General features: G+C 35.2%; 1 protein-coding gene across 1 annotated transcript in view; it reads right to left on the minus strand.

The window, feature by feature from the left end:
- Nucleotides 1-16,964, minus strand: part of LOC140341848 (putative N-acetylated-alpha-linked acidic dipeptidase) — a gene marked incomplete in the record, with an annotated part of 79,558 nt that overhangs the window by 31,420 nt on the left and 31,174 nt on the right. Inside the window, 4 exon segments of the mRNA XM_072427759.1 lie at nucleotides 1,418-1,481; nucleotides 4,397-4,479; nucleotides 14,497-14,616; nucleotides 14,835-14,920. Coding sequence (XP_072283860.1) covers nucleotides 1,418-1,481; nucleotides 4,397-4,479; nucleotides 14,497-14,616; nucleotides 14,835-14,920 — 353 coding nt within the window.

Genomic DNA, 16,964 nt, shown 5'->3' on the forward strand with positions numbered 1-16,964 from the left:
AGATTTTTTCGTTAGAACACCGGAAGGGGAATCCCCCTCCTCCGTAGTGTCTACGGGAGGGAAAACCGTCTGCATAAACGTCAATCTTGATTTATTTTTTTCTTTCTCCTTCTCTGTTTTTTGCAATGTTTGTCAACCAGGGTTCTGTGAAACCCTGGGTATCTTCCAGAGGTTGCTAGGGGTTCCTTAAGCAATGAGCAATTTGTGCTTTTCAGGTTAGTTTAATTGATACCGATAATTCTTTTAGTCTATCTGTAAGGGTGACATTCCTGTTGATATAGTAATTTTAGCAGGGTCTCCTTAAGACCTAAAAGTTAGTAAAAGGGTTTTGACATTTGATTCATATAGCCTAATGGCTCTAAATCTGAGAAATAAATACCCATGTGTTCTTTGATACGTGAAAGGTAGTATTTAAAAGTCAGAATATGGGAGGTCTTCAATCTGCTTCTTTTGTTCTGACATCAGTGAACTGACGTAAGGATTATAATAACATGATTAGTAGATATTGTTCTTCATAATGCACCATATCAAATACACTAGGCCTGATTTATTAAAGCTCACCAAGGCTGGAGTGCAAATGATTTCTTAAAAATCATTTGCTATTAGTTTACAAATATTATCAGCTCTGGAACAGTTTCATTCTAGGTTTGCTGGATCACCCAGGTTCACCCATGACAGTCTTAGAGAGTTTTAATAAATCAGGCCATAGTGTGTCTGCGTTTTTAAAGAGGTAAAGTAGTATTACTTTGCAAACTGGATTCTGATTTAATTAATAGTTGCTGCACTGGATTTTGACTTTAATTAATAGTTGCTGTGAATTTGTGCTCCCTTATCATGCAAAAATATTTTTTAATACCTTTGCAGCTGCATTATATTGTGCATGGTTGCAAATTTACTGTAATTCTAAGGTGGTTAAATATCCAAAGGTTTGGTAAACTTCATTTGTGAATTACTGGGTTGAACGTATTTTTTTTTGTTATATCAAAAATGTTATCTATTGTAAACAACGGTTTGGTAAACAGAATTTGTATGCTGTTTATAACTGGATAAAATCAGTCTGGCATTGAGGTCAGTATATGATATGAATAATATATGTGAATATTTCAGGCCTCACAATAATCTGCCTTCATGATTTCTATTTTGGAATAAAGTTTGAATAGACAAAATCAATTCAGGAGTTTCAGTATTTCAGAATGTATTCTATCATGTCGAACATGCAAACTTTGCTTCCAATATGCATTTCAACATTTAATTTTTTTATTGGTATTATAAATTAGGTATATTGATTAGGGTTGTGATTAGATATATATATATTATTCTATAACGTGTTTACCATAAAGGTTAAATGGTTAATTCTACATAATACAATCCTTTTAAATGAGATAAAATTCTATTTATTTTATCCTCTCATTATTACCTTCCACAGCAATATCCACATTTAGGTAGGCTACAGTTCGAGATCCCAAAACTTTTTCCATATCCTGTAGAAAATAAAATTCAGTTACTATAAAACATTTCATAAATTTTATATAAAGTACAATCACAAATGAGAATCAGTGATTTTTAACCCTATGATCTGAGTTCTGGTAGTTTTTAGACTAAGGGTTAGATTTGTTACAGATAGGGTTGTTGGATAGAGCAAAGGTCATTTAAACATTTTTATATCTAGTGATTTTATCAGCAAGGATGAGCTACTAAAAATTGCCTATGCTTGTTTACCTACTGCTGCCTACATTATTGGCTCAACTCCCATATTAAAAAAACATCAAAAAGGTAAGACAGCCATGTCAGTTGCTGAACACCTCCGATTTTATAATTCACAATCATGGAATTGTCACAAAAGGCAAAGAAGCTGTGACTCGATTTTGGCTGTATCTCCTTCCAGCTATTAGAGTGTTTTGAACAGAAAGCTGGCAAGGTGGTATGCTGCAGACAATGAGCAGCAGACATTAGATTGAATGGAAGGAAACTGCCCAACAAAACAAACAGAAGGAAATTAAACTGATAACCAGAACCATTATGAAGCAATATATTTAACTGATATGGCAAAATATTATAATAATATGTTGTTCAGCTATGAACAATTGTTAGATAATTAGGAGCATGAAAACTGTTCAGTTGGAATAAAGTGAAAAGAAAAACTACAGCCTGCAGAAATAACATTTTCATTTGTTCTTATTTGTGCAGTGTCTACACTTTCCCAAGGACAAGTGAGTGTTTATTGCCAGGCCAATCACAGTCCTCATCAGATTAGGGTAAGCATATTATTCATTATGGAACACAAATCACCACACTGGGGAACTCAGGATACATGCACTACAGCTAGTCCCCGGGTTACATACGAGATAGGGTAGGTTTGTTCTTAAGTTGAATTTGAATGTAATTTGGAACAGGTACATTATTTTAATAAATGCAATTAGGTCTCAACATATTATTAGGCAGTGTGGCGTCGGTTACTGTATAAAATTCTCCATCCTGCACAGAAGCAAGTAGGAATCCCTGTTCATATCTAGGAGTCGTTCGTAAGTCAGATGTCCTTAACCAGGGGACTACCTTTACAATCTTCTAAATATGAATAAAATCTTCTTTGGGTATGTGCCCAATCATTCTATTCTTGCTGATTAGATATAATATATAGGTATATAGGACTCAAATAAGTAGGCTGGTCAACTGCATTCTTCTTTACTTCTTTTCTTCCACCAATGAAGTTACCTTCTATAGCTTAAGGATTATGAGCGCCACTTTTTCTGCAGTATAAATTGTGTGTGTCCATTCCCCTTCAGCAGCTCATACAGGCTGGCACAGGTTATCGAAATGCCACTGCCATCTACCATCCTACATTTTCAATGACATGTCTTGATTTTGCACCTTGTAGATATATCCTTGCCTTAGGTCCCAGTGGACATCTTTAAGTTTAGTACAGCCATTTTCTTTTCAGAATTCCATTAGGTGAATAGAATGTAATATTGCATTCAAGGGCCCAGCCAATACTTTACTAGATCATGTTGAATATGATACTGGTATGGGAGGTAAGGGAGTGCTCCAATATGAGTAAATCAATTACATAATAAAATACAATTCCCAGTACAATGTATTGGGTTACAGATGAATGAGAATAATTTCCTAATAGCAAGATGAATCAATAAAAGACATTTAGCAATACCTTCCAATTTACATTCTAATGTCTATAAGTTCATACAGGAAATGGAAAACACATCCAGCACTCAACACAAAAAATCTATGTTACTGATATGTCATAATCAAAATGTCATTCATACTGTCAGATGAAACTGGTTCCCCAATGTACACTTTTAGGTACATTATTTTTAATTATATTTGTAATTCATATTTATGGCCTAAACCTAATGATACCAAAGTTGCAGGCTTAGAAATCCAGATAGCTTCACATTTCTGCAATCACACATTTAGGAATTGGAGCAATGGATCTATGTAAAGTTAAAAAAGAAATGTATTGCAGAACGAGCATTAAAACCTGTCATAAGGAATTAAATTGTGCAGCTAAAAATACTGACCATTCAAGGTCTCTAAAGTACTTAAAATATCAATAGTGCCAGATACATAGAAAATTTTAAATATAAAAAGTCTAATTGCAGAATAATTTAAAAAAAAGGTTCAGATATAATTTGGTAGCGTTCACTAGCATAAAAGATTAAGTGTATGTACCCTGTGTTTAATTAAAGATGTTTTTATATTACTGCTTTAAAAAGGTTACAAAATGGTTATAAGCCCTGGGAACTATTAGCTTGTGACAGTTGTTATGTTTTTATGATTTGATGGATCAATAAATTGTAGAATTTATAGTGGTTAGTGGAGGATTACACTTTTAGCTATCGTATTAATATATACAGATATGTCTATAAATGTATATATTGATATGTCTTTAATCCTTCCATTGAAGGAAGCATATTATTAGCTTGCTGTTAAGCAGGTTCCATTCAGGTTAGACATAACATTGTATCATCTGGGGAAATGTCTCCTCCTTGATTCTATTTTTTTCATCGTTTTATATGTACTTTATCTGGAACCATGTATTAGACCATCACACACAGCTGGATCTCTAAGTACCTGGGCAGCTATGTTGTACAACGATAGGACTTTTTAGTGTCACTCCAAACAAGACTACCCTTAAAAAAGGGATAAGTAGTTTGTTTATGTTATTTTACAACAATATGATCTTAGTTTTACCCTAAAGTCTGTAACAAAGATCCTGTGATACCATGTGTAATTATAATATATTATATATAATATATTATAACTAACTAGTCTGCAGCTCAAGCTGGATGAAACAATGACTTGGAAAACCCTTTCTAAAAGTAAACTGAACAGTAGGGACCAGTTCAATATAATTAGCGTATTTTAAGGGCTATTTACTCACCTCTACCCACTCTGTTGATCCAATTAATCCATATTCCTCTGCTCCCCAACTACAGAACAAAATGGATCTTCTTGGGCGCCAACCTGGCCATGCAGAAAAGTAAAAAACAACAAATTATTAGGAAGCAAATACATTAAGTTGGTTGTTGGGGTTTGCCTATACTTTAGGTACTCAACAAACATATTGACCTTTATTATTTATTCATTTAAATAAATTATTTATTAAAACATGATAAGTTGGTATACTTCAAATGCAAAGTAACCGAGGTTCTGACAATATGTTGGACCCTCTCTGGATTCCCCCCAAACACTTTGGACAAAAATATGTCCCTAAAGGTGCGTACACACTTCCAATTTTTATCGTTCCAATCGAACGACGAACAATCGATTGGGCAAAAAATCGTTCGTAAAAAAGTAACCAACGACGCCGACGAACGAGGAAACTCGTTGGAAACGAACGACCGTAATTGCTATGATCTCACCATTGAGCTTAACAGATCCTCCTTAATCGCGCAGCTGAAATCTAATCGCCTTAATTGGTGGATGCGCGACCCCTATTGCCCATTTTGTTATGAAGGCAAGCATCTGGCTTGGCAGTGAGATGCGACTGAACGAGCGCATATGACTCCAGCCCGGGGTAAACCGGCTCGATATAACGGCGCGAAAGTACGCGCGACCAGCCCCTAATGTGCAAGGTTTTGACTGCCCAATAAAACGAGTGAACGCATTTCAATATTACAACTTGGATATACTTGCATTACAAGAAACGCATTTTTCCCGTAACTCCATACCAGGTTTATTTTACAAGCGTTTCCCACATTTGTTTCATGCATCATCTGACAGGCAAAAATGTGGGGTAATGCTGTGTTTTGCTAAAAAATTGAATTTTTTACTACAAGATGTCAATCGAGACCCGGAAGGTAAATAATTACTAATACGGGGGTTAATAGAGGGTCAATTAATTACAGTAGTTACTTACTATGCCCCTAATGAGGGCAAATTGAATTTTTTGCGGCTTTGATACATAAGATTCACTCGTTTACACAAGGGACACTTATATTGCTAGGAGACTCAAACCTGGCATTGGATCATAGGCTGGATAAAACTAGTATACCTAAATATTGCTCTCCTCCTAAAAGGAGTTTTAGGTTTGCTACTTTATTGAAACAAAATGATCTGATAGATATCTGGCGAGAAGTTAACCCATCCGAAAGAGATTATACAATAATTAATCTGTGGCACATAAACAGTGTTCACGGATCAACCATATTTTTTTGCATTCTAGATTGATCCCTGTAATTCTAAATGCAAAGATTCTCCCAGTTTCCTGGTCTGACCATAGTAATAGTTCATTGAAAGGGTATAAAAGGTACGCGAACTAGAACTCGATGGAGAATTAATGAGAACCCAGACTGAGATTGGAAATTTGATTCGGGATTATTTTGAAATTAATTTGTCTGAGGACACCTCCCCAGCTAATAACTGGGAAGCGCATAAAGCGTATATTAGAGGTGAGCTAATTAAAAAAGGGGCCCGACAAAAAAAGAGTCCAGATAAGCTTATAGACTCTAAATTGAAGGAACATCATACTGTACAAAAGCTACATAAATCTAATCCTACAATGGATCGTCGCCCTCAAATTGAATTATTACTAACTGAATTAAATTAATTACTTACAACTAAAGCAGAGAAATCTTTAAGATGGGTGTCCCATAAGTATTATACCTGGAGTGATAAACCGGGAAAGTTATTGGTTAATAAATTAAATCCGGGACCAAAGAATTTTAGTTTGCCCAAGATTAAATTAAAAGATGGAAAGATTTCTCATAATCAAGAGAAGATTGCATCAGCCTTCGAAGATTTCTATTTGTCTCTTTATGGGAAACAAAATAGAGTGTCTATTTTCGGGAGTTATGGAATCTTTTTTTAATACCCTTCATATTCCTAGACTTCATCCTGATCATGTCCAGGTTATGGAAAAACCAATACCAGGAGAGGAAGTTGTTAAAGCACCTAAGGGGTTAAAAAATAGTAGTGCTCCTGGCCCAGACAGGTTTTCATACACTTACTATAGAAACTTTACATCTCAATTAACCTAAAATTTAGTTATGTACTTTAATTCTTTATGAGATGGAAATTCCCTTTCCTAGGGAAGCTAACCGTGCGTATATAAGTGTAATTCCGAAACCGGGTAAAGATAGTACTGATGTGTCCAATTATAGACTAATTTCTTTGATTAATTGCGATTTGAAATTGATGACTAAAATACTGGCAAATCGTTTAAGCTCCTTTTTGGGAACATTTATTCACCAAGACCAGGTGGGATTCATGCTAGGCAGACGAGCATCAGACCAAACAAGACGTACAATAGACTTGATCTCATTATTGGAAAATAATTGGGATGGTGGTAGTAAAAGAGAGGCCATGTTGCTAGCTTTAGACCTGCAAAAAGCTTTTGATAGCGTATCTTGGTCATATATGTTTAAAGTTCCATTGATGATGGACTTCGGCAAATATTTTTTAAATATTTTAAAAGCCCCTTATGATAAACCTGTGGCAAATATTTCATTAGGGGACTTCTTTCATCTGACATTAATATTAAGAGAGGAACGTGACAGGGATGTCCCTTATCTCCCTTATTATTATTTATACTTGTAATAGAGCCATTAGCAATTGCAATTAGAGAACACCAAGACATTAAAGGTATAAAATGCAAAATGAGGGAACATAAATGTGCTCTTTTTGCCGACGACATATTGTTATATATTTCTTCCCCTCATATTACATTACCTAATGTCTATAAATTATTGAATCAATTTGCCCTAATTTCGGGTCTTCAGGTCAATTGGTTAAAATCTCAAGCTCTTAACATTAACATTCCAGAGACCCAAATAAAATCTAAAAAGAAAATTTTGATTTGTGTTGGGAAACTAAATCATTTTAATACTTAGGGATACAGCTGACCCCTGACTACCAGTCGTTATTTCAGGCTAACTATACCCCTTTGCTTAAAATAATCTATTTACACCTTGTTAAATGGGAATCTGTGTTCGACTCATGTTTCTCTCTTTCCACTTTGGCATAATCCAGAATTTACCCCAGGATGTAACTTAGGTGCATTCAAATGGTAGATTGGCAAAGGAGTTATAAGGATCAAAGACATGAAAAATACTCAAAATATATTAAGTTTTGAATATCTTACTAGTGAAAAAGAACTCCCGTTTCAAGATTTTCTTCATTATAAACGAATCTGTTCATTCATTGAATCTAAATATAGATTGGCTACTAGGCCACTACAACTTACTGTGTTTGAAAGGTCTTGTAGATCCCTGGCTGATTCAAAGGGTCAGATTTCAATATATATAATATATTGATGACCTCTAACTATAAACTGAATTATATGTGCAAATGGGAGAGTGCTTTGGAATTATCGCTCACCAGGGAGGAGTGGAATGGGGTCTCCTTTTCTCTATCAAAGATCTCTCCTAATTCCTCTTTGATAGAAGCTAACTACAAGGTGTTACTAAGGTGGTATGCAGTACCTGAGAGGCTCGCTAAAAGTGATTCCTCAATCTCTCCATTGTGCTTCAGAGGTTGTAGAACCAATGGTTCAATGTATCACATGTGGTGGTCCTGCCCTATAGCTTAAAATTATTGGAGGGAGATATCTGATATCATATCCGGGGTTTTGGACCGAGATATTCGATCTCGCCGGAGTTAGCATTATTCAGTAAATATGATTCAGATGCTCCTAAAACTACCAGTAAATTGCTGAAGTTGATGCTATTAGCAGCTCGTATCACTCTAGAAAAATCATGGAAGTCAACGGGTTTTATAGTGAATCACTTTTTTTTAAAATTAATTGGATTATGGTAAACTATAAAATGACCCACATTCTTAAGCTGCGTACACACTGCCAATTTTTGTCGTTGGAAAGGATCTTTCACGATCCTTTCCAACGACAAGGGAGTGCACGATGCATGAACGGTGCTGTACATACAGCACCGTTCATGCTCTATGGAGAGGGGAGGGGGAGAGCGACGGAGCGGCACCCTGCTGCGCGCTCTCCCCTTCACTTTCATTACGATCGGCTGTCGTCCATCGTCCGTGGATCCGGCAGGTCGGTCGTCCGGACGATGGACGACACCGACTGTACACACGGCAGATTTTCGCCCGATAATTGGCTGATGCCGATTATCGGGCGATAAAAATCTGACGTGTGTACGTAGCTTTACAGATAAAATGGGAAAATTTGATAAAATATGGGATCCCTGGAAAATTTTTATTGGTATACATTAGAAATTTGGATGTGAACCATTAGGTAAATTTTTTTTTTCGAGTTCTGTAGTGAAGATAGGTGTTTGATAGGTTACTGCACTGAAGAGACTTGAATTATACTAATCTCACTCCTTTAGGGAGTAATTATTCAATAGGTTATTATATCACAAATGAATAGAATTTAGACTCTACCTAAAATGGCAGTATAAGAGTTAGATAAAGTTAAACTATTTAGAAGATAACAATAGGATTTTGGAAAATTAGCTATGTATTTATATTTCACAAATTAATTGTCACTGAGTATAAATAACATTTTTATATTTTGGTTAAATTTTGTTTTAAGAATTCACTAGATAATAAAGTGTTTTTTTTTGTTTTGTTTTTTTCACTATTGATTACAAACAATTTAAATTACTTTAATACAATTTTATTAAATATATAAATTTAGTTAAAAATTTGTAATAAAATTTTGGGGAATATGACATTTAGATTCCAATAAAAGTAGAGGTATATTAATAATTTATTAGTTCTTTGTAGTTGCTTTACCACATTCTATACAAATGTAATGAGTAATACTTATTTGAACTGATATTTATTAGTGTTTTTTTTTTCCTTTTAATGTCTTGTATATTTTTATTGTATTGAAAAATTTTGAAATACATTGAACATTGAAATACAAATGCAAAGTAATCTACTAAGTCACAGATTCAACTATATATATATATATATTTATATATATATATATATATATATATAAAATAACTAGTTTTAAAATGGCAATTTCCTACACATTTGGCTTAGCATGTTTCCAGTATACATGTTGTTTAGATACTTGAGCAAATATGAAAAGCTTGTATGGTTCATCCCCACTGAAAGATCCAAGACGAGAAAAATCACCACCTGTTGTTATTGTAAAGCTGTTGGATGAGAATTTCTACTACACAGCACAGAGTAAAATAGACCAACAGGGTACACTGACAGTGCCAGGATCCAGAAGAAGTCATCTATCCCCATTTAGCGTATAGGCGTGCATCTTTTAATTGTCCTTTTAAAACATTCTAAAGCAGTAGATCTTTTTTTTTTTCAGTGTACAAAGTTACAGTATATGAATATAATGTGGAGATGTTGCATTTGTACAAATAATAGGTGGATTTAAAGGAATTCCTCACTCACTGTCAGTTTTTGGAAAAATAAAATATATAAACATAGTCACCAAAGGTAATTTGCCTGGGGTTTGGTGGTACTTTGTACCAGAGATGGAAAAATTGAGCAATGTAGCAGCTTTGTCTTCTATCCATTCAATTAGCATTACAAAAGAATTGCAATATGCACAGAATAAAAAAAGCAAAAGACAATTGCCTACAAATACAGTTATTCTGGTTTATTGCAGGAGTATGAACATTGTAGCCGAGTCCCCTGGGCATCCACTTGGCCTTGTTTAGGGTTGGCTTCCTTGCATCCCCCCCCCCCCCCCTAATATTACCCCATTATTCCTTTCTGATGGGATTGTTGTAGGGATTAATAGTGTATGATTAAAAAAAACAACAGACTCCCAAAGGAATTAAAAATAAAATAGCATGCTAATATTAATGGGATATTTTGTTAGCTGTGACATGGTGGAGAATCTTCCAGGTTAATGTGTTTTTAAAGGCATTGATTTGATCCTCCACCAGGAAATGTTGCTAAGTGTCAGAAACTCATTCCTTTGAATGTGCTATGTAAAGTCTGTGGACCTTCTTATTAAAAGGGTGGTTTCAGATAAGCTCCCTGCCTGCAAATTGTAGGATAGTATTAGTAGGGGGTCTGGTAAAAGAAGGAATGGTAAAGCCTTACATCCTTTTTGCCTTCATTACCTGCATGTGCCAAGCCAGTGAAAGGGTGTGGCTAAAATTTTAGAAGGCATTCCAATCAGATTTTTTTTTCATTATCATAATGTTTTAAAATAAATGTTACATAAAATTTTAAATATTTGTTAAATTGTTTTTTTTTACAATTTAACTACAACTGTCTTTCCAGTACAGTGGAACACAAAGGATTTTTCCACAATAATATTTGTAGTTGGATGGAAGTGTCACATTTAAAGAAATGTTTTCAAGTCACTTAGGACAAAACATATTTTATATCCAAGCTTCGAAATGCTAATGAATAACATTCTAATGTTAATTAATACTTTTATTGCTAATAACATTTTTTTTTACTTAGACATGTTCCAATAGGTACCCCTGACCACCCCCAACCCCCACCAAACAATTTTGATGACAATACTGTGTTTTATGACTTTTGGAACTAACCAAAAAAGTTGTCAACCAGCAATAACTGGCAATAAAAAAAGTCTATTCCTGTCTGTTCTTTAACATTGATTTAGACATTTAGACGTTAAATATATATAGGTTATTTCATTTTTTTTGCTTTTAAGATATGCCCCAACTGGTCTCTCAAATATCCCTAACAATTTGGTAACATCACATGTTTAGTGTCTTTGCAAATTAATTGCAAGGGTTGAAATCTCCATCCCTGAGTAATTTGTAGCTGACCTTTGATTATAACTTGACCTTTCTCTCTTCCTGGTGCTTGCCATGACTTTTGCCTAGAACCTGACTTATCTCTGTGCCAGGAACCTGACCACCTTCTGCATTCTGCCTACCTTGACTTTTGTCCAGGACATGACTTTTTTTCTGTTTGCAGCTTCTCTTTACCCTTGCCTAGAACCTGACCGATCTCTTCCTGCCACCTCCTTTGAATCCTTACCTTTCTCTACCTAGCTGTCTTTGAACTGAGGCCTCTGTCCATGCCTATCACTGGTGGAATGACTCTGGGGTTAAGAAGCTAGTTCTATCACTCAGCAAAGAACCTGATCATCATCTAGGATCCCCTGGAGGATGCTCTTGACTAGGTATCACTTAGATTCTGTGGCCTTTTGTGATTCGAAGCAGGAAACCCATTTAATCCCCCAGGGCTGTTTCTCCCAACTACTGATACTTTCTTTGGAATTTCCTGTTATCCATGCCATGATCAAAGGGTAACTCACATATCAAATGGTCCTCAGGTAGACCATTGGTAGGATTTTGCACTAATTTCTATTCTCAATTTTTAATGTGGAAAATAATGGCAGTGGAAACATGCCTCAAAAATCAAATTTAGATTACAGCTGGAATAACCCAATGTTTTTAAAATTGGGGGAGACATCGATCCTGGCTGTCCATGAAAGCTAGGACATCAATTATGTGGGTCACCCCATCCTATCTATATCAAGCCCAAAGCCTGACTGACCAGGAAAAGGCAATGTGACTTATTCTTTCAATAAATGAGTAACTAATAAGTGTAAACAAACTGGCCAGCTTTGTTTGCGCCAGAATGGGAATCTGTCATTATAATAGTGAGCGTGGGTGAGTTAGTTTTGACAGTCTTCGCTCTTAGCGGCTCGTGTATTTTCAATGATAAACACTGAAAGTAATGTTGATTTTATTTCTGGGATACCTAAATAAAGTTGATTTTTATATTAATTTATAAGTGTTGTGTTCTCATCATAGGTAAAATACTTTCTCTGTCTCTATGTTAATAATTCTTGAACTAATATTTAACTCTTTTCAGGCTGTTTGTCTGGATAATAGTCTGGCTTATTATTTTCTTCTTTAAAAAAATAATTGTGCTTCTTTAAGCAGCCTCAAACATGTTATTTATTGCCATCAAAGCTACATGTGTCCCCATGCTTCAGTTTACATTGAGCATAGTATTTGACACAGGAAAAGAAAAACTAATCTAGATTGAAGCATGGGTTGCTAATAAGCTAAAAAAAAATGACCTTTTCTACCTTCCAATGCTGACATTCTAAAAATGCTAGTTTCTTTGCTTTCTAGCTACTTATTTATTACATACTGCAGGTCAACTAATCAAAAAGAATTGATGCAATTTAGTTTGAATGGTGGCCAATCAACAACCATCAGCAACTTATTTTTCTGAATTTTCTGGGGTCCCCAAAACACATTAAAGTACACTGTTGCTGCATGCACCAGAATGTTTTAGGTATGCTGAGCTGGTAAAAATAAAAGCATTGCAACTATTTTTATTATTTTCACCCACTGTTGTATATTTTTGACTTTATTTGACTCTACTTATTCAACTAGTGAAATGCACACGTTAATGAATCACATAGCAGCTGGTCCTTTTTTTACGAGCGTATGCCAAGTTTTTATGGATTCATTTTTCTGTAATGAATGTAATCAATTCTTAATATCTGAAAATATGTTCCCAGTGATTTTCATTCCTGCTGTGGTTTTGCCTGAGCAAATCAGCTTTAAAGACAGTGATATAATAACTTGTTTTTCTTGTAGGATAAAAATATTGCCTAAATATATTCCTTGCTTTTACATATCCTTTCCCAAGAGCTGAATATTAACATACAAACTCCTTTATTGCAGCTTTATTACTGCAGACAACAGCTGTAATTTTCCAGGTAAGGCTGAGCGTTATGTCAAAAACAATCTCAGGAGTTTTTAAGTTATATAAAAACAATTTCTACTTTATTTTCTCTCAATAGACTAATTATACTTGTTTCACATACATAAGATATACTTTAAAATGACTGCATGAAAAACGTAGGTCTTTATACACATTCCAAATACCTACAGTACATAATGGGCCTGATTAGTAAAAAAAATTCTCCAAGACCTGGAACAGATCTGGTCCAAGGTTTAAAATATTTCCCAAATAATAGAACTATATTTTAAGAAATGCATTTCTTGTAGGAATAATGGATTGGATCCAAGCAGAAGCTCATGGGCGGTGAAGAATACTCAAAGGCATTAGGAGTCTGGTTTTGATTAGATTTCCTGATGGCAAACTTGAAAACTATAGCAGGCACTACCTTAGAATGGCCTCACTGGTGGTGGCAAATTGATAGGGTAGGCACTTACCATCATGGTGGTGTCAGTTTTGTTGGAAGATACAGGCAATAAATTCAGAAAAATGGACAAACAAGGAACAACAAAAAGTAAAAAAAAGGCAGACTACTAGTGAGCAAAGTCAGCAATAGAGGTTAATGCAAATCACAATGGGCCTGATTTATTAAAGCTCTCCAAGACTGGAGAGGATAAACTTTCATCAGTGAAGATGGGTGATCCAGAAAACCTGGAATGGATCTGATCCATGATTCAAAACATTTGCTACCAAATAGCAAATTACTTTTAGGAAATCCATTTCATCTTTGCTGGATCACCCAGCTTCACTGTTGAAAGTGTATTCCCTCTAGTCTTGGAGAGCTTTAATAAATAAAAAGGCCTTAATATCTGAAGTGCAAAAGTTGTTCCTTATTGGGGATATGGATCAATCAGAATACACAATGTGACACACTGATATGCCAGGCTTTGTTTTTGAAGGTGGACTTGACCTTTTAGGTGTAAGAAAAGTCACTCATTCAGGCAAATGAACTTAAAAAATAAGTCTGCCATCCAGCAGGGGGAAATGACAATCAGGCCAGGGAATGTATTAGAATCATCAGGAAAGTACCTATAGAAAGTGGTAGCAAATAGTTTGATGTGACCTGGACATGCTTCAACTGCTTAGCTAGATAAGAACAATGCAGGGAATTAGAATGAAGTTCATTCCTCTTGGTTCTTTATATATATTGTGCACATTGGAACAACTTCATTTAGTATCAGAAATGTGAGACAATGGACTAGGTGATATTACCGATTGCAAAGAGAAACCATTCTGACCAACCAATCTGCTTACTTTGGACTATGGTATACAAATGGATGCTTGTAACCCTGTGTACACATTTCTTACAATAAACCAGTAGCAAAATTGTTCAATCTAATGACTTACCTTTTTTGAGCAGCTCACCCATTGCTCTGCTAACTTCCATCATGGTAGCTGTGCCACTTGATGGATCAATAGCTCCAAACACCCAAGCATCTCTGTGATTGCCCAGTGCTACATAGCGATCTGGATTAAAATTAAAGTAGAATATCATTAGTCAGCATTTTATTTAAAACGTAACTTCTACATTTTTAGTAACTACTGTGGGGATAGTGAAAGCACACTACAGACAAACAAGACAATTTTCAATTGCATGTTGTATTCTATTTGTACATCTAACAAGCCATATGTATCTTAAAATCAAGGTTTAAATAAAAATATAAATTATTTTTTCATATACATACCAGGCTCATACTGTCCTTCAATGTATCCAATGACATTTTTTATAGTTTTCCTTACATTGTATGTCTTCACATAAAGCTTTATTTTACTGTAAATAAAAAAACATAAATGTTTATATTTAGGAAAGCTCAGTTTTTGTATTATTCATGCTTGACAGAAATATCCGATATATGTAACTGGGGCAGGTTCGTGCAATCTCGCGATCCAGCACAGCTGGCACCTTGCCAACTGCTCAAACACTCGCACAGCAGTTTTGGATCTTAAAGAACTACTTATGAACATTTGACAACTGGCAGCAGCAGGCGGTACTAGTACCGCTCAATGCTGCCCCTATTCATTTGCTATGGGGCTGCCAAGGAGATGCTACATGTAAAAAGAAGCAGTTCCTAGCATAATCAAGTGTTAAATGCAATGTAACCTCATGGCCAATGTAAAGTCAGCTTTAAAGTGAACCTACTATAATATTTATATATTCTAAAAACATTAAAATCCTAAACATTTAATGCTAAACTTAAAGCAGATAAAAGCATACAACTAATTAATGTTATAAATAAACAATAAATAAATAAATGGATTATTTTTCAAATCAGATACATTCAGAATTTGACTGCACATCAGCGTTATTTGTAGATCATGCAAAAGTACAGAACCATGAGGTGTGCACAAGAGAAACATATAGCACAGCAACGCATAAGAATTTAGCTGTTTTTATCTTTACATTATCATTACACAAAGACATGTTAACTTGGCAAGAGATTCACATTATGGCATTCATAACATTTAGATATATTAAGGTTGAAAAACAACTTTTAAAGAAGATGTAAGGGTGAACATCAGATGAAAAGCTCATGGGGCATCAGTGTTAGAGCATTCCCTGAATTCTTGTATTAGGAAACAGTATTTGTTAAGGCTTTTTCCTCAATCCTGTTTGTCTGACTTCAGTACTTGGGAGTCACACTTGCATCAAGTAATCAGCAAAGAAATTAGAGAAAAGGCCAAAGTCAGAGATTCAGAAAATCTTAAAGCTAATAGATCTGTATGACAGCTAGACATCTAGTACATTTAGAAAATATATAAAAAAATATGACCCTACATGTTTATCTTACAAAATGTTTCTTATCCAAATGTGTCTAACACTGCACTTGGTGGAGGATTACATGCCCTGATTATTATGTAATCAATTAAAATGCATGTCTTTGAGATGAGCACAAGGACACATTAAGGTTAATGATCCAATTGTACTCTTGCTTTACAGTTTGACTAAGCTGATTCTTTGGAAAGTGTACAACCAAGTATCCAATTTCAGACACACACACAAATAAACACTGCTTAATACAGCTATGCATACATTATAAAATAATTAGAGATTGTAAAATGTATTTAATAGACAAAGTGACAGTTTGCTTCCTGCTTTTAAAGCTAAAGGCTTTTCAAGACCATCTGGCACACTTTACATGTGTTGACAGCCAGCTCTTTGCTCCTCTGAAGCAAGCAAGAACAACACTACTTAATGGTGTGGTGGAACATGTGACCTACTCTGCTGTGGCAGGTCTCTGGCCTAGCAGCCAATTGCATGACTGGGGGAGTGACACCACCCCACCCCTGAGTTGCCAACAATTTCATTGCTGGGTGCTGAAGAGTCGGGGACTGGAAAGAAGCATAGGTAAGGTGAGTTCAATGCAGTCAGAGTGATGACTTTTTCAAAGACATTAAAGCTCTACAAAGCTGGGGAGGATACACTTTCATTAGTGGAGTTGGGTGATCCAGGAAACCTGAAATGGATCTGGTTCATGATTCAAAACATTTGCTAGCAAATAGCAAATGACTTTTAAAAAACTCCATTCGAGCTTTGCTGGATCACCCAGCTTTACTATTGAAAGTGTATTCTCTCAAGCCTTGGAGAGCCTTAAAAAATAATAATGCCCATTGTCACTTTGCCATGCATGTAAAAGTTAGAATTGGAGATGGGAAAATTTCTCAAAAAAAACCTGAAAAGCATTAAAAAACATCTATTTCTGGCCTGCAGAGAGCCTTGATAGTGGTAAAGAACACTGTGCCTTGCAGTAACATGCATAGGGAGTCTGCTGTGGTAGTGAATTAATACTGTGAGTCAGTATGACATGCAGATGACA

The sequence above is a fragment of the Pyxicephalus adspersus genome, chromosome 12, assembly GCF_032062135.1.
Source record: "Pyxicephalus adspersus chromosome 12, UCB_Pads_2.0, whole genome shotgun sequence".
Classification (NCBI taxonomy): Eukaryota; Metazoa; Chordata; class Amphibia; order Anura; family Pyxicephalidae; genus Pyxicephalus; species Pyxicephalus adspersus.